Source organism: Podarcis filfolensis, assembly GCF_964270895.1.
Source record: "Podarcis filfolensis genome assembly, chromosome: 5".
Taxonomy (NCBI): domain Eukaryota; kingdom Metazoa; phylum Chordata; class Lepidosauria; order Squamata; family Lacertidae; genus Podarcis; species Podarcis filfolensis.
Window position 1 is genome coordinate 34695552 of NC_139608.1, and position 23714 is coordinate 34719265.

General features: G+C 44.0%; 1 protein-coding gene across 1 annotated transcript in view; it reads left to right on the forward strand.

Annotated features, from left to right (window-relative positions):
- The first annotated feature begins 2782 nt into the window (after window positions 1-2782).
- Window positions 2783-23714, forward strand: part of GPC1 (glypican 1) — a 193761-nt gene continuing 172829 nt past the window's right edge. The window contains exon 1 of the mRNA XM_083613813.1: window positions 2783-3811. Within this exon, the coding sequence (XP_083469939.1) occupies window positions 3646-3811 (166 nt within the window). The 5' untranslated portion in view covers window positions 2783-3645. The remainder of the gene's footprint in view (window positions 3812-23714) is intronic.

Genomic DNA, 23714 nt, shown 5'->3' on the forward strand with positions numbered 1-23714 from the left:
TGGTACCTCAGGTTAAGAACAGTTTCAGGTTAAGAACAGACCTCCAGAACGAATTAAGTTCTTAACTCGAGGTACCACTGTAAACCCAAAAATAAACAAGGACAGCCACATGATTTTGTGTCCTGTATGTGTGTTTGTCAACAGAATGGACGTATTTATAATTTGATTTATATAAATATTCATGTACCACCTACTGCACTAAGTCTCAAGGTGGGGTACATAGATATATAAGGAAAATTCAAACAATAAAATTGCAATACAGTTAAATAAAGTGCTGATAACCCAACAGGGCACATTGACCAAGCTCAAGCTTTCCCACTGGAAGTTTAATTCCTCTAAGTATATTTTAAAGAAGCACTGAAACGTCTTCAGTTTTGCTGCTTGTCAGAGTACAGAGGGGAGTTGGTTCTGTAAAAAGGGAGCCAGTGCAGAGAAGTTGCTCCCTTTTGTGATTATTCACAGCGGAATGGGTCAATAACAGTCCCAAGACACCCAAGCTGCAATGATGACAGCCCAAAATGAAACAAAAGGCAATTGTTGGCCTTTTGTACCAGAAACAGTAAGGTGCCCACTTCCTTTCCTTCAGGAATGATGGAGAACCTGCTAGACATGCCACTTTTCTGTAAAATCCATGATTTGGCAAAGAGAGAAATGACTCTTTGGGGACCACTGCTTCTTTGGTCTCCCGTTTTGTAATTTACCTATATTTACCCCTTTCCTCTTGTCTTTTTGTAGGGCTGTGACTAGGTCTCCTCAACCTGGAGCAGCCAACAGCTTCTCTTCCCCTGAGTGTTATCTGTTTTTGAGATGCTGCTCAGATTCTAAGGCTTGCTTTTAGAGCTTGAGCCCCTTGGCCTCAGAGCAGAGATGTTTTGAGCGGCCATTGACATTTTGAATCTGTGGGGATTAGTTGCACTAATAGCTGTGCTTCTAGGCCTCAGTGAACTCATTGCCTCTAGCTGAGCAATCCAGGGCATATTTGCTTAGAAGTGATATTCAGTGGGACTGACTCCCAGGTGAGTGTGCGTACCATTGCAGCCGTTTGTGCACAGGTGGAACGGCACAGATATAATTCTATTCTCCTTCTACCAAAACTAACCAACAGTTCCCCTTGGTAAACTAGGAGTCCACTGCAGTTCCCCTGATATAAAGGTAAAGGTACCCCTGACCATTAGATCCAGTCGCGGACGACTCGGGGATGTGGCGCTCATCTCGCTCTCTAGGCTGAGGGAGCCGGTGTTTGTCTGCAGACAGCTTCCAGGTCATGTGGCCAGCATGACTAAGCTGCTTCTGGCGAACCAGAACAGCGCACGTTTACCTTCCCGCCGGAGCGGTACCTATTTATCTACTTGCACTTTGATGTGCTTTTGAACTGCTAGGTTGGCAGGAGCTGGGACTGAGCAATGGGAGCTCACCCTGTCACGGGGATTCAAACCGCCGACCTTCTGATCGGCAAGTCCTATGCTCTGTGGTTTAAACTACAGTGCCACCCTCATCCCTTTCCTGATATAGTAAATGTCTTTTCTCTCTCCTTTGTTGGCAGAAACCTCACAGAAGTCTAATTTGTGGCCAACTACACTGGTTCGCTGCAGCCTGCTCCCATGGCACTGTGGCAAATTGTGCACCCTGCAGGGCACAGGCTGCTCTTGTTCTGTATCTGGTGGCCTAACTTTTTAAACAATTGATACTGCAGCAAAGTACTGATATTGACACATTTGCTTACTTGGGGAACGAAGAACCTATTAGGAGACAATTCTAGATATGTCTGCCCTTGCTCACCCTCCCCTGCCTTCCTATTGTTTTGCATCTACAGAGCCCTCTGACTCAGAACGAATATCCCTGTCTGGAAACCAGGACTATAAAAGTGCTGTGTCAATTCGAATACTGTATGTTTTTTTAGAGCAGCTCCTGATCGGAATCAACGCGTCGTAAGCCAGTCAATCACGATGCGGTGACGATGGAACAATAGCTGCTGCCCTCGAGCCTTTGGAGGCAGTTTATACAGCGAGAGCTTTTTGGAGTTACGTTGCACGCTCCCCAGATAGCGGGGGAGATCCAAGATCGATCTCCTCCTGCGTACGTAGCGGGGAGACTATTAGGGCCGATAACAGGCTGCATTTCATCCTGTACTGTTAAAAGCGCCCCCAGAAAACTCCGGCACTAATGCGGTTTCGTAAGGAGACCACTTACTGGAGTTGGAAGGGGGGGGGGGGAGACCGCGCTTCACCTACCAGCCACGCAATGCATGGGCCCGAAACCCACTGCCTTACTCTTTCGCAGAAGCGCGCCGGCCACGTGAGCGAGTGGCTGCCGACAAGCCTGACAATGGCTCTCTCGCCCTGTACCGCCCGATTCCCCCCTCCGCCTCCTTCCCTCCCCCTCGCGATAGAGCCTTAATTCGCTTTGGCAAGACCCAACGCTTTCCAATGGGAAAGAGAAGCGGGGGGGGGGGAAGGAGCGTTCCAGAAGCGCTTCTTTCTTTCTTCCTTCCTCCCGTCCCGCAGTTGAAAGTTGCAGCGTTGCTTCGGATCCCGCTGCTGCTGCGCATAAACGCGCCGGTTGCTTCTTTTGGGGGGGGGGCGCCCGCGACTCAAACAATGAGCAGCCGCGATTTCTGAAAGGAGACATCCCACGGCTGAGTATGTTGCTAAAGAGGGGGCGGAGCATAGGTTAGGGAGCGCATGAGGGGGGGGCGCTACACCCTACTCTGATTGGCCGTCGGGAGGCGTGATGCCACGTCCGGCGGGGAAGCCCTGCCTTGCTGTGTGGAGCCTCCTCTTTCGGGGTCTGGCTTTCTTTGCAGGTGGTGCCGCTGCTACTGCTGTTGCTGCTGCTGCTGCCGCCGCCGCCTCCTTGCAGCCACCGCTCGCCGGCCGAATCGGACGCGCACCGAGGCGCGTGCCTCGCGCAGTTGTTCGCCGCTGCCTGGGAACAATCGGCAGCTCCTCCTCTTCTTCTTTCCAGCCTCAAACTTTGCCGGTCGAGGCTTGCAGGCGTTTGCATTTCTCCTTGGCACCCCAGCAACTCCCTCTCCACCTCGGGTCAAGAGATGCAGCCTGTCGTTTAATAACCATGCAATAGTTTTGAGGATTTTTTTTATATATTCCGCACACACAAAAAAGGAGGGAAACCGGATCGGGTCTTCTATGCAAACCTGCCCCTTATACACGCATCCTCCTTCTCTCCGTCTGTGCCGTGAGAGCAGCAGCCGGCGCGCGGATTTAATTTCCTGGGATCTCCTTTTCGAGCGCTGCCTTTCAGCCGCCGCTTTCCTGAAGTGAAAACTCGGCCGCTTCTTCCCCCCTCGCGCCCCACCTTGGAAGCGACTTGACCCCGCGGCTTTTCTGGGCCACCTTGCGCCGCCGCCTGCACTGCTCGGTTTGGCTGGGGATTGCATTGTTCCTTGCCCGCCCCTGGGGGTTTCCCCCTTGTGCTTGTTGGAAGCGGAGCTGGGAAGGCAGGCAGAGGGAGGAGATGGCCAAGGGAAGGTGGGACTGAGCGACCGCGTCTCCCTCACCTCTCCGCAACCCGCCGGATCCCTTGTCTTGAGAAGAGAGAGGTAGCAGCAGCAGCAGCACAGCGAGGCCGCTTTAGGATCGCCCGCTGCAGGTTCTTCTCCCTTCCTTTTCGGGCTACGAGGGCAGGATGCGTTTCTTCCCGTGGGGATTTTGGCTGCTGTGGGTCGCCGCCGCGTCTTCCTCGTCGGCTCGGAGCGACGGCGGCAACAAGCCGAGGAGCTGCGCCGAGCTCCGGCAACTCTATGGGGCCAAAGGATTCAGCCCGAGTGGGGTCCCCCAAGCGGAGATCTCGGGTGAGTAGATGCGTCATTTGACTAGTTCTCTGCCATCGCCGCCGTTGTCGGCTTTTCTGCTCCAGGAACGCACATTTTCTGCCCCAGGGCTCCTTCTTCAGTCCCTTTTGCCACATCTCCAAGCAATGTGGGTAGCCAGGATCCTCAGCGGGATGCATGACTCGGGCAGGCTTGGTAACTAATCCGATGGAGGACGGAGAGGCGCGGGAGTTAACTGAGCCCTGTAATTCGTATCTGAGCCTTGAGACGCGTGAGGCTATCCCTAAAGAAGACAACTGTCGAGCATGTGCAGAGTGCCACTCCTTTCCTATTGCATTTGTAGACGAACTCAGTGCTGGGCTCCGGGGGCGAAGGTGGGACTTGAAGAAGGCTTTGAGCTCCAGGATTTTTCATTCTAAAACATATGCACCGGGTGCATGAAAGAGGTGCTGTGTGCAGCAGATCCTGTATTGAGCTCCACACTGCTTTGTGTTCTGAAAGGTAGCGGGGGTGGAGTGGGGAGATCTTACTGATGCAATTTCTGTAATTCATCCATCTAACAAACCATTTTGATGTAACTAGTTTAGGGGAAAGACCCGAGGCTCTTTGCCTTTCTTCTCAACCCCCACCTCCCTCTATTCAGCACCTTCCCTTTTTTCCATTTCCTTTTGTCAGCTGCAACTTAACCACCGCAGTATTTCCTGGAACTTTGTGTTGAGTTTGTGTTGAGAGGGTTCTTGCAAAACCAGCATCTGCTGAAGATTCTGCTTTTGAAGGGAGGGTTGAGAATCTGTCTCTGTGAGACATTTTCTTCAAACCAGGTAGCCGCCACCAAAATACATCATTCCCGGTGCCACTGCTGCCTCAAAATGAGTTTCATTTGTGGTGTAGAGGGCTCTCTTGACTCCAGCTTCCAACCTCTTCTGCTAAGGGCGATGTGATATTGGGGTGTGTGTGTGTCAATAGCTGTGCTTGTAAATAAACAAATAAATCTGCCCTTAGCATAAGGCTGTAATGCAGTCTAGAGGATTTGAGCCAGAAGTGTGGTGTGGATAATGAAAAACTCTTGTGATTGGTTTCAAAGTTAGAGAATGCCACAAGGTAATAAGAGAAGAGATGGTGTGCTCCATCTTATTGAGAAGGAAGAGGCTTAAAGACCAGCTGGCAATTTTTAAAAAAGACACACGAATGCCCAGCTGTTCAAGGAAGTTAGCGGAAGATGCAGATTGCGGTAACTCCTGAAAGTTCATTCCAGAATTCAGTTTGATTATTTCCTTACTTCCTCTGTATGTATTGGAGGCTTTCCTTTTTTAAAAAAGAATGCATTTAAAGGTATTTTCTTATTACCTGTAGCAAAAAATGCAAAAATACAAAAGATCTGGGGGAAATAGTTCATTTTAGCTGACTTGTGTGAACTTTCTCATTGCAACACAGCAGTAAGGTAATCTTAGGGTAGGCATCAAAGCCAAACCACAGCGTTATTCCATTAAAATTATGCTCTACAGTCAATTTCAGACAGTGGGTTGTATCCACTACCAGGGATGCTCAGAGTAGACCCTTATAAATTGAAGCACAACAGTAGCTTTGGCCCATTAATTTCAGTGGGTCTACTCTGAGTAGAATTTGGTTAGATGGAACCTGTTGTTTGCTCAGATGTAAATCCCACTGGTTTAAATTGAACTTGCTTCCAGATAAGTTTGGTTAGGGTTGCTGTTCAGTAGTATGCCAGGCAGACCTAATAGTTTTACATTAATCTTGAGGAAGCAGTTACATTAGTGGTATTTTAAGTTTTGCTCAGAGTAGACCTATAGAAATGAGTTGACCTTAGTTAGTCATGCCCATTAATTTCAATGTATCTGAGTATGAATGATGGTGGATACATACAGCTCATAGTTTCCTTCATTGAAATATGGTGAGCTTTGAAAGAATGCCCCCTACAGAATGGTTTCAGTTGTCTTGCTAGTTTGCAGTTATTCACAGTTCCTCCTGGCTCCTTTGCTTCTTCAGGGATGAAATATTTTTTACTTTGATAGTCAAGCATGATGTTCATAAGATTTGGACAAATACTGCTTTTTAACTTTATGCAGGGTGAGATTAGTTGCTCCCTAAGGCTGTAATCCTGTGCATATAGTGTTTGGGAGTAAGTTCTCTGGAAGTCATTGAGACTTGCTTCCAATTAAACATGCATAGGATTGGCCTGTGTGTCTTGTATTTGCAGCTGCTCACATAGAGTAAGCAGATAGTTGAAGCGGGATTTTCCTTTTCTTGGCCATTTGAACCAGGGGTGGGGAACCTATGGTCCTCCAGATGTTGCTGGACTTCCTTCAGCCAGCAGGAATGATAGAACTGGAATCCAGCAACATCTGGCCACTGCTTCTTTATCCCCGATTTAAACAAAGGGCTTAGTTCAGACTGCAACAAAACCAGAAGGGAGTTTTATTCCTATAAATTACACCAAATGCAGACTGGAACTTTTTCTAGGTGTAGCTCAGCAACATTAGGAGAAAACTGAAGAACTCAAGTCTATATGGGTGCAGTGGAATAACAGCACCATAGCATTTGGTGCAAGTTTACCTATTCAGGATCCCATTACTTGAACGTATTTAATGCAACTGTTTAGGTACCTTGTTACTATGTTTCGTGTCCAATCGCTTGGCAGCCAAGTGGTTGGATTTAAATTGAGGTAGCTTAGACCACAGTTCTCTTAGAAATCTGTATACATGCCCTAAACACACGTGCACTCCAACTGCTTTAAAGCATATTGGTTTGTAATTTAATAGACTGCCTTTATACAAACTAGGAGCCCTTTGATCATGTGTCTACGTGTCCTTTGCGCTGCTGAATGTGATTTGTGAGCCCCTTCCTCCTCAGTCTGATTAAACAAAACTATTACTCCCCTGCCCTCCAAAAGGGAAATTATCCTTTGCCTGTTTATGAATCTCAGCGAACCCATTTCACACACCCATTGACATCAGGAATAGCATGTGGACCAATCCCACTCCCAATCTCTTGAGGACCCCCTATCACCAACATCTCCTCCATCTCCAACATCAGCTTATCTAATAGGGAGAGTGAAGGAACTGGGTTATTAGAATCCCAGACAGAGAAGAAATTGGGCCATAATGCGTGTCCTTAAATTGAAAGAAGCACTTTGGTCTACCAGAGTTCATACACAGTCCAAACTGGGAAATGACAAACTTCAGCAGCATATACGTATATTACAGTGTGAGTGAGATTTCTGTCTTTTCCATCTCTCTACAGATGAAAGGGTATGAATCAGGAGTCTTAAATTCTGTTTGGCTTTGGTAGCCATCCAGAATTTGTGTTTGACACCAACTGTGCCCCTCACCTGTGAGAGAGAGAGGGATAGGATATTGATTGTGGCGCCATGCTGAATTTTGAAAGCCTTCCCAACCGGGCAGTCAAGACCCAGTGTGATTATGGGAAAGGTTCCTTATCTAGCAAATGGGAAGCTGGGGAGAATTCTAGGTGGGGAACCCATCCCTGTTGCAATGAGGCTTGACATTACGTTGTTGGCACTTCCCAACAACAGTTTGAGAACTGAACCCATTATAGCTTTTGGATAGTTAAGAGAGCATAAATAGAAGTAAGATTATCCATAGGTTTTCAGCTAATGATGTTGGTAAGACTGTATGCCTTGTGATGACTTGTGGCTGCCTGGGTCCAGTAGCGTACCTACAATAACACAACACAATACATGGTTTTCTGTGTCATTCATAATACTTAACCTCAGCAGTCCTCAGACATTTTTCTCCCCCTGGCTCTTTTTTACACAGAAAACAGCCTCTTAACTTGTGTGTGAGAGAAAAGGTGTGTGTGAAGTTAGAATTTTAGTTTTTGACATGCTTGTATTATATTCAGATTTTCTTTTAAATAAATATAATTTAAAAATACTTACAGAAATTCTAAAAATCAGAATGTGATTCATATACAGTAGTACCTTGGGTTAAGTACTTAATTCGTTCCGGAGGTCTGTTCTTAACCTGAAACTGTTCTTAACCTGAAGCACCACTTTAATGGGGCCGTCTGCTGCCGCTGCGCCGCTAGAGCACGATTTCTGTTCTCATCCTGAAGCAAAGTTCTTAACCCAAGGTACTATTTCTGGGTTAGCGGAGTCTGTAACCTGAAGTGTATGTAACCTGAAGTGTATGTAACCCGAGGTACCACTGTAGTCTTGTTTACTTAAAAAAAAAACAGCTTCTAAAGTTTGTACCTACCTTGCTTACCACAAAAGGTTTATGCCTTCAGGATATGATCATGCAGTAACTGATTCTACACACACCGTGAATATTTTTTGGTCAGGTATGGCTTTTGTCTGTCTAGTCTTAAATCCATTGTCTTATTCCAAGAATCTAGAATCAAGAACAGTTAGAAGTAATGGGTTGGGCTAATTATAAGAACCACTGTTGTGATGTCTGACGAATATATATGTAAATGACAAGGTGTTAAAATATACCTTTTGATAGCAGGAGCAGTAATGTTACATACATACCATTATGAAAGCTGGTAGAGGAAGTACACGGTGGAAAATGAGAGAATGAGAGAGTGCTGTCTTATGAGCCATCTGCTTCTAGCACTGCCAGCTGTGTACTTAAAAAAGAATTCTTCATGTTCCTAGTTGGTGGTTGCCATATGCACTTCAAATTGGTAAAAATTTAGAAAGTCACATCTGTGTTGTGCTAATATCCGTCTAGTGACTGCTATATAAGAGTCAGTGTGTTTTGATAGAGCATGTGATTTGGACACTGGGAACTGACATGCAGAAGATTTTATGGGGGGGGGGTTGGCGTTTCCAAATGCAAGAGTTGCACTCAAAGTGAAGAGCTGTAAACTACTTCACTGCCAGTCCTGTTTCCAAACATATCGCTTTACCCACTGCACGGCACTGCCGCCTATTGCTTTACTCTTTTTCGTATCCAGATCCCCTCTGTACTCACCTTCTGCTTTCCTTCAAAACCTATTGGCAGTTTCTTCCCATCCCAATCAAGTCTCTGCAAATGCTTTATTCTGATCACTGAATCCTAGACGTAGTGTTCCTCCTTCCTTTCGTCTCTGAGCTAGGCTCATGAGACTCCTCATTAGGTACCCTTTGGAAATTGCTGTTGCTAGCTCCCTTTTTCCAGGCTCCCCCCAGCCCCACTATGTGGTTTGAAGAAGGAATTGGCATGGGGAGACGGCTCTCTAGAGTGCCTGCAAATATGCAAATGCATTGCTTATCAAGAGCTATTTCTGTATTTGTTCACTTTCCTGAGCTGTTCTTAGAGCCGTCTGAGAGTTCCATATGCTTCATAAACTACCCCAGTCCCTGTTTCATATGTTCTTTTTGTCTAGAAAGCTGCACACTGCTTTGCTTTTCTGCTGTGATGGCCCAGTAGGCATTGATGTAGTTGGGTTCATGAAAAACTTCTAAGGAAACCTAAGGCTGCTAAGAAAACGTAGCAGTCCTTGAACAAGCGGACAGATCATTTTATGGATTGCTTATTGGCAAGCTGAAGGTGCGGCCAGCCAGATGGAGAGCTTTCACAATGGAGAGAATTGAGCACTGATATCCCATAAGGATTTACATTGCAGGTGCTGGTAGTTAATGATTTGCAGTCAGCAGTGTACAATGAGGTAATCACACTTGCTAATGATACCAAATTGCCCACCAGATGTTTTGCCTGCCAGCAGCCTGCACTTTGCACTAGTTGCAGCTTCTGAATAGTCTTCAAGGGCAGCCCCGCACAGAGCACAGTACAGTAGTCCACCCAGCACAACAGTGGAGGGGATTCTTCAAATGCCATCTCTGAGATATCCTCCATCAGCTCAGTCAGGGAGGCTGCTGAGCAGTGGGGTAGGTGGTATACCAGCAGCATCCCTGCTCAGGTTTTTCACCTAATATAAGATACTGACCCTCACAGTTGATCATAGAGTGGATTGGCTTCCAGGAGACTGGAATGGAGTCTCCATGGATGTTAGCAGCTCCCTTCATTGGTCTGGACTGGTGCTTCACTTAGTACCTAAGCGGACAGAGCTAAAACTCCTTGAGTCTCAGTGGTGCACACCATCATATTTAAATATGTAACACATTTATTCTACTATTTACAATTGCCACATTTTGAAAAGAGATGATAGAGCTGGAAAAAGTGATTAGGGGTTTGTAACTCTTTCCATGTAAACTTAAAAAACTTTCCTCTTTAAAATCTTTTCTGTTTTTTTAAAAAAACTTGTTCTCAGAAGTAATGTCCTTTGATTTCTATGGGATATATTCCCTTTGTAAGGCAGCAATCCCATGCATGCCATATTGGGTCATTTTAATTTAGAAACGAAAAAAGAATCTATGATTAATGCAGAACATAATGCCAACTTTGTGGAGAGAGTGTATAGAAATTCTTTCAAAATTGCTAGAACTCAGGATCATCCCATAGAATTGACTGGATGTAGGATCAAGGCAAGCAAAAGAATATGTAAGCAACATATAGTATACATTGCCATGGAATAGTGTGCTGACGGTTGTATCCTTTATAATGATTTTTATTGGATTTTAGAGTTAACAATAATAACACAATTCTTTCGTCTCTTGTGTGCACCAAAATAAAATAACAAGTAATGAAATTTTTAAAAATGGTTTTCATTTCATTTTAGAAGACAATTGCTTTTTAAAAAAAGTTTTAAAGGGGACAAATTCATGGTTTTATGGCTTTTGCCTCTGAACAAAGATTCCATGTATATAGTCATGGGCTACAGATAGGGCTGTCAGATCACAAGCTGGGGATCCTGCATATTTTGTTCTTGAGAGAGAGCTGTAAAAGTTGTCCCTATGGCCACCTTCTTCCACAGGTCCCTTTGCTTGCTTTTCTCTATCTCCTACTTTTGCTACTCTAGGCGGAGGAAGAGGTTGGGCAAAGGAATTGATGGACAGTGAGGAAGGGTTGGTCTGGCAGCTGCACCCTAATACAATAGAGCAGCAATCTGCTATGAGCTTCCTTCTGACAACTACTGGTAGCTGGCTGCAACTGCAGGCAAGATGGTGGAGTAGATGGATATTTGGTCTGATGTGACACTGCTTAATTGATTTTAAAGCAAAACCTGTTCAAGATAATATATTTAAGAAGTAAGATTTTTATCTCGCCCTCTTTGCTTATATATACTCTTTTGTATGAAAATGGTTACTTCCTATCTTTGTACTACCATCAAACTCCGTGGGTGATTCCTAGCCTCACCTGGAGATGCTAGGAAATTGAACCTGGGTTCTTTTACATGCAAAGCAGAATATCTATCACAGATGTAAAGGAAATTTTTACAAATATTTCAAACAGTTGCTGAGGTCCACATCAAGCCTATTAGTATACAGTGGTACCTTGGGATGGGAATGGGATCCGTTCCGGAGCCCCGCTCGCATCCCGAGTGGAACGCAAGATGTGGAGCGCAGCTCGGACGCGCTCAACCCGAAGCACATTCAACTCGAGGTATGACTGTATAGGAGGTTTAAATTACTATTATTAATAACATTAATGGTTATATTTGCACTGGTAATGTTTAGGCAATACAGTCATACCTCGGGATAAATGTACTTCAAGTTAAGTATTTTCAGTTTTACAAAATGCAGACATGCGTATGCAGGGGGGGGGAGATTGTTTTTAAAACAAAATGTTTTAAATTGATTTGCTTATAAAGCATATTGTTTGAATTTTGCTAAACTCATGCACAAAACTCCCTTAGCTATGTGCCTCCCATTTGCATTTTCTATGGGCCATTGGGCATCCTCTATCTTCCATGGGCAATTGGCTTCCCTAGGGAGTTTGCAAGTCTAATTGTTCAAAGCACTTTTTCTCATGACCCCTTTGAACAAAAGTGGAAGTTGCCAACCAAATTGCTTAACTTCATCTTTTAAAAAATAATTTGTCCTAGATGAATCCCTCAGAGTTTTGCCATGATAGTGTTGGAGAACAACAGAGTTTGTGAATCCTCCCACTGAAACGAGTGGAAAGGACAAAATCACACAGATTTTAAGTCATGGGTGGGGAACCCTTTTGAGCCCGAGGGCCAGTTCCTTTCTAGGGAATGTTCTGAGGGCCACATGTCAATGATAGGATCAGAGTCAAAAGTGCGTGAAGGAACAACGGTAACATTTACAGTAGCCTACTTTCTACTTTCTAAAAGGTGGCGCTGTGGGTTAAACCACAGAGCCTAGGACTTGCCAATCAGAAGGTCGGCGGTTCGAATCCCCGCAGTGGGGTGAGTTCCCGTTGCTCGGTCCCTGCTCCTGTCAACCTAGCAGTTCAAAAGCATGTCAAAGTGCAAGTAGATAAATAGGTACCGCTCCGGCGGGAAGGTAAACGGCATTTCCGTGTGCTGCTCTGGTTCACCAGAAGCGGCTTAGTCATGCTGGCCACATGACCCGCAAGCTGTACACCGTACAAGCGAGATGAGCGCCGCAATCCCAGAGTCGGTCACGACTGGACCTAATGGTCCCTTTACCTTTACATTACTTTCTACACATGCACCTCTCTGTCTTCCCTGCAGATAAGTAAGAGGAATTATCAGAGCTCAATGACATACTTCAACTGGGCAGAATCTCTCAGGGCTAGTGATGTGGCCTGGAAACAGAACTGTGGGCTGGGGAGAGGTCTGTGGACCAAATAGTATGGACTGGAGGCCTAAAGTTTGCCGCTAGGCCTGAGGTTCCCCAGCCTGTTCTAGCATATGAATTCCTATCTAGTTCTATTACTCACCTTGGAGATTACGCTTGCCTTATTCAAACACAGCTTTTATTTTAGCACTCATTGCACCTGAATCCCTCCCCATTGCCACCTACAAAGTGCAAGTATTGCTGTGCCCTTTGAGATTCAGAATGCAATCTCAGGCATACCTGTTGTTGTTGTTTAGTCGTTTAGTCGTGTCCGACTCTTCGTGACCCCAGGGACCAGAGCACGCCAGACACTTCTGTCTTCCACTGTCTCCCGCAGTTTGGTCAGACTCATGTTTGTAGCTTCGAGAACACTGTCCAACCATCTCGTCCTCTGTCGTCCCCTTCTCCTTGTGCCCTCCATCTTTCCCAACATCAGGGTCTTTTCCAGGGAGTCTTCTCTTCTCATGAGGGGGCCAAAGTATTGGAGTCTCAGCTTCAGGATCTGTCCTTCCAGTGAGCAGTCAGGGCTAATTTCCTTAAGAATGGATGTGTTTGATCTTCTTGCAGTCCATGGGACTCTCAAGAGTCTCCTCCAGCACCATAATTCAAAAGCATCAATTCTTCGGCGATCAGCCTTCTTTATGGTCCAGCTCTCACTTCCATACATCACTACTGGGAAAACCATGGCTTTAAGTATACGGATCTTTGTTGGCAAGGTGATGTCTCTGCTTTTTAAGATGCTGTCTAGGTTTGCCATCGCCTTTCTCCCAAGGAGCAGGCGTCTTTTAATTTCGTGACTGCTGTCACCATCTGCAGTGATCATGGAGCCCAAGAAAGTAAAATCTCTCACTGCCTCCATTTCTTCCCCTTCTATTTGCCAGGAGGTGATGGGCCCAGTGGCCATGATCTTCGTTTTTTTGATGTTGAGCTTCAAACCATATTTTGTGCTCTCCTCTTTCACCTTCATTAAAAGGTCCTTTAATTCCTCCTCACTTTCTGCCATCAAGGTTGTGTCATCTGCATATCTGAGGTTGTTGATATTTGTTCCGGCAATCTTAATTCTGGCTTGGGATTCATCCAGCCCAGCCTTTCGCATGATGAATTCTGCATATAAGTTAAATAAGCAGGGAGACAATATACAGCCTTGCCGTACTCCTTTCCCAATTTTGAACCAATCAGTTGTTCCATATCCAGTTCTAACTGTAGCTTCTTGTCCCACATAGAGATTTCTCAGGAGACAGATGAGGTGATCAGGCACTCCCATTTCTTTAAGAACTTGCCATAGTTTGCTGTGGTCGTCACAGTCAAAGGCTTTTGCATAGTCAATGAAGCAGAAGTAGATGTCTTTCTGGAACTCTCTAGCTTTCTCCATAATCCAGCGCATGTTTGCAATTTGGTCTCTGGTTCCTCTGCCTCTTCTAAATCCAGCTTGCACTTCTGGGAGTTCTTGGTCCATATACTACTTGAGCCTTCCTTGTAGAATTTTAAGCATAACCTTGCTAGCATGTGAAATGAGTGCAATTGTGCGGTAGTTGGAGCATTCTTTGGCACTGCCCTTCTTTGGGATTGGGATGTAGACTGATCTTCTCCAATCCTCTGGCCACTGCTGAGTTTTCCAAACTTGCTGGCATATTGAGTGTAGCACCTTAACAGCATCATCTTTTAAAATTTTAAGTAGTTCAGCTGGAATACCATCACTTCCACTGGCCTTGTTATTTGCAGTGCTTTCTAAGGCCCATTTGACTTCACTCTCCAGGATGTCTGGCTCAAGGTCAGCAACCACACTACCTGGGGTGTACGAGCCATCCATATCTTTCTGGTATAATTCCTCTGTGTATTCTTGCCACTTCTTCTTGATGTCTTCTGCTTCTGTTAGGTCCTTACCACTTTTGTCCTTTATTATGGTAATCTTTGTACGAAATGTCCCTTTCATATCTCCCAGGCATACCTAGCTGTGAGTAAACCCTACTGAACACAGTGGGACACAGTAAGCAACCAAAGAATCTGGATGCACACCTCTTCTGTTTTAACGTGTGAGAATATTATGCAGTATTGTGATATGAGACAGCTGATAGAACTGTTTGGAAGCATCACGAGATAATTGCCAGAGGGACATTGCTGACCATTATGAAACTGCAATATTGCTTTGTTCTACATGGTATTGGCACTGAGCTCAGATATTAGATATACTTGTCCCTATCATAGGGGGAAATGTGCTCTCTACTTTATGCAGCTGACAGTACACTTTCCCCTTTGCTCAGGTATTACTCCATTGACTGCTGGCAGCCTTGAGTCGATTTTGTAAGAACGTTAATTGAGTTAAAACTGAAAAGTCCCCTTTAAATCAGCCGTTCACACTTGTGGTTAGATTCCCGTATATTTCAACAAAGAAAACCATATTATCGAGCATTGAGAATTGTTAAAATCTCAGTTCTGCTGCAGTGAAAACTGAGAAGACAACAGTAGGAATTCTCAGATTCTGGAGAGTATTTGGGAGCATGTAGATGAAATAAATTAAAAAATTAAAAAAATTGTCCAGTAGCACCTTAGGGACCAACTACTGGACAATTATTATTATTATTATTATTATTATTATTATTATTATTATTACTAATGCCGTTATTACTATTATTATTTTAATATAAGTATTATTACTATTACTATTACTATTATTATTTTATTTCAACTGAGTCAGACCAACACGACTACCTACCTGAATCTGGGAGCATGTAGGTTCTTCCAATTTAAAAAGCCTTATTAGGGCTGTCCAAGCAATTTGGGGGCACCATGGAACATCTGATTGTAATTATTTTCAGAACAAACTTTTGTGAACTATATTAAGTGTGCCTTTATACACTCCTTCAGTCTTCTAAGGATTTGAAACTTAAAGTCTCCCAGGAGAAGTAAGAGTTCAGTTACACATTTTAAATTATCGTTTCAAGGTGTTGTCTCTGCCAGAGGAAAGATTACCAAAAATATGCTTGCTAGAACAAATTCAACCCAGCATGGCTAAACCAAATACCTGATACCATAGGATACTGCAGATGATTCATACATATGCTCCCCCCCCCCCGAAAACTACTTTCACGGATGAAGGATCTGGAAAGTGTGCTTCTAAGCAGGAATTCAGACTGATAGGTGTGGTGTACATGCAGAGTGATCTGTCTCTGGCTGCTGCTGCAGACTGTCCCTGGAATATTGTGCTTTGAAAATTATTTAATGGTTTTGAATAAATACGCTCTAGAAAGCTCTCACCCATCTCGGGTTTCAGTTAATGCCCTCCACAGTTTTAGATGGAAGATATTGCAATACTTCTTACCATCTGCAGACATGGGGAAATGGAGGATTTGTTCTGTTGCTCTTTAACAGAGAATGTGAGGATCAAATTCCTCCCTGAGCTGTTGAAGCGAAGTGAGCATCGATCTTACTAAATAGGAGAGAAAGAGAGAAATGAAAAGATTATTTGCTTTCAAATAATGAGTTTAGTCAGAAAGTGACGCCCTTCTTTGGATTAGCTGTGGCCATCCTGTCTCCAATACTACACAGACACTATGGCCTTTTCCTCCATGGAATTGCATGTCGAGGACCCCCAAGACACCCCTGAAGAAAAACACGTTCACACATCATTTTTGTTTTGGTTTTTGGCATACTTTTGGCCACAACTTTATTGAATTACAGTAAGTGAGTGGTTGCTTAGGCATTGGTTAGCGACTATCTGTTCCCACTTGGAGGTAGGAACAGAACTGACAACCACACCTGTGCAGAAGTCAGTAAAAGGTAAAGGTAAAGGGACCCCTGACCATTAGGTCCAGTCGTGACCGACTCTGGGGTTGTGGCGCTCATCTCGCTTTATTGGCCGAGGGAGCCGGCGTACAGCTTCTGGGTCATGTGGCCAGCATGACTAAGCCGTTTCTGGCAAACCAGAGCAGCACACGGAAACGCTGTTTACCTTCCTGCTGGAGTGGTACCTTTTTATCTACTTGTACTTTGATGTGCTTTCGAACTGCTATGTTGGCAGGAGCAGGGACCGAACGAACGGGAGCTCACCCCATCACGGGGATTCGAACTGCCAACCTTCGGCAAGTCCTAGGCTCTGTGGTTTAACCCACAGCACCACCCATGTCCCTCAGAAGTCAGTAAGGGTAAGCAATTTTGGGGAGAGAAAAAGCTGAGTGCCAGGCTCTCACCTCTCCCCAAATGCTCCCTGGGGCTCTTGCATGGCCCTAGCCCCTTGACAGGGGTTCAGACAAAAGCATGGCAAGCCCTTGGATTCCTTGAACGGAATACCCTTGCAGCAGCAGCATTGAAGGGGCAGGCACAGCCAACCTCATCCCCTCCACCAACCAAAAAATTAACCAATGCCTAACCGCAACTTACAAGTTGTGATGATTTGCTATGCAGTAGGCAAAACCCAAATGGCATCAGCCAAATGGTAAAATTCTTACCAGGCCCTTTCTCCAAAGCAAATGACCCCATGACAGGCATAGCAAGGTCAGCGCAAACAAACCCTAAATAAAGGGAGGGTTGGCGGGTAATCCGATGTGCGTAGCAAAAAGAAGAAGCTCAACGCTGCACACAGGGACCTATATAGCACCCCCATCAATCAAATAAAATTGCAACAATCAATTTTTCCCCAGCGACATTGGAGGTGCCCAATCAAATCCGTGGCCATGCAAACTAACCCGTCCAGCAACAGGGGATGTCATGGTTGCTCCCACCGCAACACGTTCTCTCCATGAAGGAGAACCTGCTTTGTCTAACCCTAAAGCAGGCATAGGCAAACTCGGCCCTCGAGATGTTTTGGGACTACAACTCCCATCATCCCTAGCTAACAGGACCAGTGGTCAGGGATAATGGGAGTTGTAGTCCGAAAACATCTGTAGGGCCGAGTTTGCCTATGCCTGCCCTAAAGCTCTCCAAGTTTATGGCCATTAATATAGCTTGTGCAAATTCCATAGGTTATAATGATGTCTTGCGTGAAATGCCTCCTTTTGTTTTTTCCTGAACCTTTCAAAGTTCAGTTTCACTGGATTACCCCATGTTCTAGTATTATGAGAGAGGAAGGAAAATTCTGTTCAATTTCTTCACACCATTCCTAATTTTGTATGCCTCTGTCATGTTCCTCATACTTCCTTTCTTTCCCCCCCAAAAACGTAAAAGCTCCAAATGCTTTTATATTTCTTTTCATGTTCCATGATCATTTTAGTTGCCCTTTTCTGAATCTGTGCACGATACTTTGAATGTTCTAATTATACACAAATGTGTTACGAGTTGTGGCTCAAACAAATTCGTCACTGGTTTTCTTGCTGCAAAGTCAGAGGAGTTACTACTAATATATCATCGAATCTGCCCTTAAAAGTATCATCTCGGTGTCCTGCGTTGTAAACATTTTGAGGCGTGTTGCAATTTCTGCAGTGATGCCTTCTGCTGGCATCTGTCACAACGTAATGCAATCAGTTAAATAATAATTTCATAATCTTTATTTCATTCTATTCATAAACATACAGAAACAACTAGATTGCCCAGCTTTTCACAGTGTTAAGGCTTATTTTCTTCCTTTTCCCCGTATGGGACATTCTTCTTCTAATACATCTACAATGAAACAAAAATTTTAGAACGCTGTGTCAGTGATGGATGCAATAATGTCTCTAGCATTTCATTCCCATGGAGTCAGGTTACCTTGTCAGATTTAGTATTATGAGAAACAGGTGGAAGCTGCAACAAATTGGTGCAGTGTGGCGTGCTCCTGTTCAGGCAGCCAGCCAACCACTCCCCCTCCCAACAGATCCATCAGCACTCCATGCCCACTGGGTGTGCTCAGTTCTCATTGGACTGTTTTCAGTGGGTCTCCTTTGGGTTTGTTAGACTTCTGCAAACCTTGGCTTTCTCCTAAGCCTGCCAATACCTCTCTCATACCTTTATAAGGATCCATACTTGGATAATGGGTTTCGCATATAGGAATATGCCTCTTTAGAGAGCAGGTACTCAAATGCTTATCAGTGCATGATGAGTGACCAAACTGCAAGCTAGGGCAGTGACTGCAGTTTTCAGTAATATGTAGTCAATAAACTTTTAAAATAAAGCAGCTGCTTACATAACAAGATACTTAAAATGCACCAGTTAAATTTTTTAAAAGACAGTGCATTCATCTCATTTGTACTACTTGCCTAAAGGCCATAGAATGCATTTCTTTGTTCCTTCTTGGGTTTTTTTTTATATATGCTAAGGAGTAAGGGAGAACTTGTAAAAGTTCGGCTATGGCAGTGCATAACAAAACCACGCTTTCAAGTGCAACGCTGCTGACTTTTCAGAAGTAGATTTTACAGTAGTTACAACGGGACAATTTGATCGCAGTTATATACCCTATCAACCGTTTATTAGACTAAAGCACAGATGCTTTATGGCAAGTGATGTTGGCTTGCAAAAATAGCGCTATTTTATAGAACTGTAAACTATGCTATATAATTGAGTCAGTATGCTTTAAAAAACATTATTTTATATTTTCGCCCTCATCCAGCTCCATTTGTGCCAGAATGGAAATCCCACCAACTGAAAGTAATTATCACCTCTTAGTGTATTGGCTAAAATCAAGTGTAATGTAAAAAGTATTTCAGTACTTACTGACTGCTGGGACGACTGGCTTTTGAAGGGTGGGCGTTGAGAAGTAATTCTATTCCGTTGATTCTGTTCTGTTAAACATTTCAGAGGGGATCATTTTTAGGTGGGTGGCTGCTAGGAAGGCCTTTTCCTTGCAACGGAAACCCTACAACACTCTCATGAGCTTCTCTTTGTCTAGCATATTCATTGAGCGACCATTCAGAGTTTAGCATGAATTAGGGGGCATGTTGGTACATGCTAGTGAATTGCTTACACCTCTCTCACTCCTCCCTGCAGCTGGGAGCAACAAGCTGTGAGACGTGGCTTGCCATGACGTACCAGCAGTTCTTCATTGGGCTGAAATCCTATGTCCACCCTATCAGATCCTGTAGTCTGGGGAGGGGAGTGGGAGAAGAAGTGAGGTTTCAACTGCTGGGCTAATGAAAGCCTCTCATTGTTGGGAACAATTGGGGCATTTGGAAATCAGTTTCTGTCCTTATGCTGCCCAAGGGCAAAATGTCAGGGTTGTCATTGCTCTCCCTGTTGCCCAGACAGCAAAGAATTTAAGCAGACGGCAAAGAATTTTGTTCTGGAGGACTAATTGGAGATTTGCAGCCCTACCTTTATTCAAGAATTGCACAGCATGAAGGTGCCCAGTCTGGCCCCATCCTTTGGCCAGCTGTGGGAAGCTTGCATGCCCACCATCACCAGAAAGAACACTACTGTAATCGTTGTTTTCTACCTATCTCCCCATTGCCTTTTTCTTTTTGTATTCTGCCTGTCAGGCTTTAAGCCTGTGGCTTACTTCTGAGTAGAAATGAGCAAGCCAGGGGGGTGATGGAGGAAGAGATGTCTTGCATTTGGTTACTTCCTTTGAGATTTTAACTGGGGTTTTTTCTTTGATGGCACCAAGTTACTACAAGCTGCGTAAACTGTGCAGAGAAAGTTTGTCAGGTACAGTGCAGGCAGGGTGCTGAGAGAAGAGAAGGAGCAAGATCACATGGATTCTGTATGTAGCCCTGCAGGAAGTTGGAACCACGTGCTGTAAATTGAACAGATTGCTCTGAAAACTTTGGAGCCTAAGGCAGAAAACCTGAAAAGCACCACTCATCCACTGGTGCAAAATAAAAACATTTATTTTATCATCTCTTGTGGGGTTTTTTTAATAGTTTATCATTGCTGAGTAGTAGGTCTGGCTTTGGAAAATTTCGATTGATTGAGGCTTAAATCTTCTTTCCCTTCAAATGATGACAACTCTAGATAGCTGCCTCACCAAATAGATGTTTGTGTGTTTTCATTTATATGGATGGGAAATACAGTGAGTGGTCAGAATTGACAGCACAGTAAATGTCCAATACCATCCTCTTTATGGTAATGGCTTGGTTATATGCAGTTACAAGAACAGTTGTATAACCCAACTCTTTTGTTTAAAAAGCATTTGCTTCAGTAAACCACACCTTATGCCTTCAGTGAAGATCCCCTCCCCACTCTTTGGATAAGTTTCTAGTGGGATTCCTTGCTTAGACAGCTTTTTTAATATTAAAAAAATTGGTAAGGCCAAAACACCATTAGCAAGTGCAAGCAGTGATTTATGCGCACAGGGAAGTTTATTGTGAGATTAATTAATACTATTCATATCACTCTGCAGTCAGTGCTTGATGATTCATGGATGTAGCTTCTTAAATATATAAAACTTATCATCCCTTTTCACTTATCCACATGCCTGGATCATATTTAACTTGAATCTTTTAATGGCAGAGGCTGCAGTGCTCCCTCACTCCCTCTGTCAGATTCATGTTCCACTCACTGTCTAGGTAACCCAAGCAAGGAAATCATCCACATTAGATTTCCTTCCAAAAAGATGTCAGCATACCATGTTTAACAGCATCCCAGCAGCATGCTGTAACACTTACGTCGTTTCTGCTTCCATCCAGTAAGATAGGGGATTCTGCTACGTCCAGAAGTTAGAGTAGTGGACTGTCATATTGGTTACTTAGGAGTAAGAAGGACCTTTTTTGGCTTATGAGTAGGAATCGATGGCTGGAATAGCATTGGGCAAGATAACCTGTGTTACTTGCTGGGTGAGGTATCTGATCAGTTATGGTGACAATACAGCTATAGTTTTTGCCAACCAGCACCTCCCAGCCATCATTGAGAAGCCTCCGGTTAACAATTTTGGCTGCTACTTTGAGAAGTTGTCATTCTCAGCTTGATTCAGTTTAGGGTTAAAGTGAGAAACTTTATTCGCATAATAGGTTTACAGAGCCCCATTCAAGGAAGTGGATCGTGAGTACTTTATTTTATTCACATACTGCATTTAGTGATGTTAGGCTGTAGCTTTGCTAGACATTCTTCATATTCTCAGAGGAACAAGTTAGAAATAAAAATAAATCAACTTTTGTGAGTGATCAGTAGGTGAAGGCTGCTGCTCTTAATCCCAAAGTGGAGAAATGTGCCTACTTCATTTCTGCCCAAAACAAGAGGATGCTTTGCTGTCAAACTGTATAATGTACCGTACATCTGTAAAGTAGATTTTTAATAAGAAGTATATTCTCTCAGCACAGATTTTCTTTGTATTGATTGAGTTATACAGTTGTACCTTGGAAGTCGAACGGAATCCGTTCTGGAAGTCCGTTCAGCTTCCAAAACTGCAAGCGAAATGGAAGCCCCACCAGATGTTTGGCTTCCAAAAGTAGTTCACAAACCGGAAGTCACTTTCAGGTTTGCGGCGTTCAGGAGCCAAAACGTTCAGGAACTAAGCTGTTCAACTTCCAAGGTACGACTGTATATGGGGGAACTTTTCCCCCTCAACCGCTTGAGGTGACCATTTGAAAGTACAGAATGCTACTGAAATCCAGAATCCCCTTATCCCTATTGGGTGTTTTAGTGATGTAACTGCGGACTTCTTTCATGCATTTCGGAAGCTGGAGGTGTGTCTGCATTGCCTTTTCCCTCCATAGTGGTACTCATGTAAGTTAGCTGCTGGTCTCATCATGTGCTGCTGTAATTAACGATACAGCACAGTCTCAGCAGCCTTCGTGGTCAGGTATGTGAAGGCCATCATTTCATATGCTTGCTTCAGCTTGCCTGCTGTTGTTTGAAAACCATGTTCCATCTGAATTTTGAGTGGTGTTAACATAAATATCCAGAACAAAGGTTTAGGTTTGAATGATGGTGTCTTGTATTAACATTGGAAGCACGCTTACAGGAAAGTAAACAGTTCTGTATTAACCTTCTGGCTTGTACTTTTCCTTCTTTCTCGTTTGGATTTTCCTGTTGAGCCATTTCATCCAAAGTTGCTGAAATTTGAATGATTAAGGCTGCATTCAGTCAACACTTTATTCTGTCTTCTTAGTGTTTCCTTACCTGTTAATTTCGACAATGTGAAGGCTGCTTCTGGAAATCTAGCTGAATCTAGCAGAAGTTTAGAGCTCATTTCTGTGTTAATTGTTTCTATACAAAACCATTTCCAAACTGGGATACCCAGATTATTGTGGCAGTTTTGTGTGGTATGTTTCCTGCAGTTTTCATGGATCATGCCCCCACAGGTCACACAATGAAATTTTGGGTGGCATTTTGTCACACCGCACCATGAATCATGTGGGAACAGACACATGCATGCGCAGAAAGGGGGGTGACATATCCAGTGGTGTTCATTGTTGTGCCACACAACACTCAATGGTGTGAATTAAATTTAGTGCAGCATGGCAGTGTGTCAGTCGAAAAGAGACAGTTCCATAATGCAGCAGGTACTGCAGAGTAAAAGAAACGTTAAAAATCAGGACAGAAGCACTAGTACTACAACCATTAAAACTAATTCAATAAACCCCACTTCTGAAGGCAGCCTTAGCCATTCACAAACAGCCATCACTGTTGACTATATGAGTTAGTGAGGCAACAGAAAATAGGTGTACATATTTGCATTTAAAAGTATGATGAATGCCTGATTCCCAAGTATGACATTAGAAATCTTTTTAATCTCTAACAAGGCCTATTCACCTTTCATTAAATGTCTGTTTCATTTATAGTTTATCAAATTTTCAAAAAGGATCCTTCAGGAACAGACTTTACCTCAGAAAAGTGAGATCGGTATGCTTTCTTAGACGTGGGTGTGTAGCTTATTGAAATTCACCACTAAATGGACCAGTCCCCTAATTTTTTTCAGGGAGGGTGAGCAAAAGAAAAAAAAGTGTTCTGACAAAATTTTAACCGGCTCTATGTTGTGTCAGCAAGTATTGAGCATTTTGATTGAAATAACTATGGTAAGTCTGGCACACGTGCGCAAACTTTTATGAGGGTCTCAGCTCACTGTGATCTCTCGAAAACCACTTGCTAATGTTCCATTCCTTGCCCTATGACATGTCCAGGCTCTGAAAAATGGGTGATTCTTTTCGTTCCCAGGGCTCTTAACATCTTCTAGCCCACTTCCCTGTGTGTTATATTTCTGGGCCTTTTTAATTCAATTTAGGGAGCTCCTGGGAACAGTAGGTGGTCAGTGTTGCCCTTTCTGCCCATGCCACCCCAAAAGTGGATATGGGCATGACCTCTGAGCTTGCACTGAGCCTATGCCTGCTCCCTGTAGACTTCCAAGTTCATGTTCTTCTCTCAGTCTGGGAAAAGTCCTTCAAGTGATATGCCTCCTTACACATGATATTAGTAGAAATAGGCAGAATGAAGGGAAAGCAGCCTGCTGCC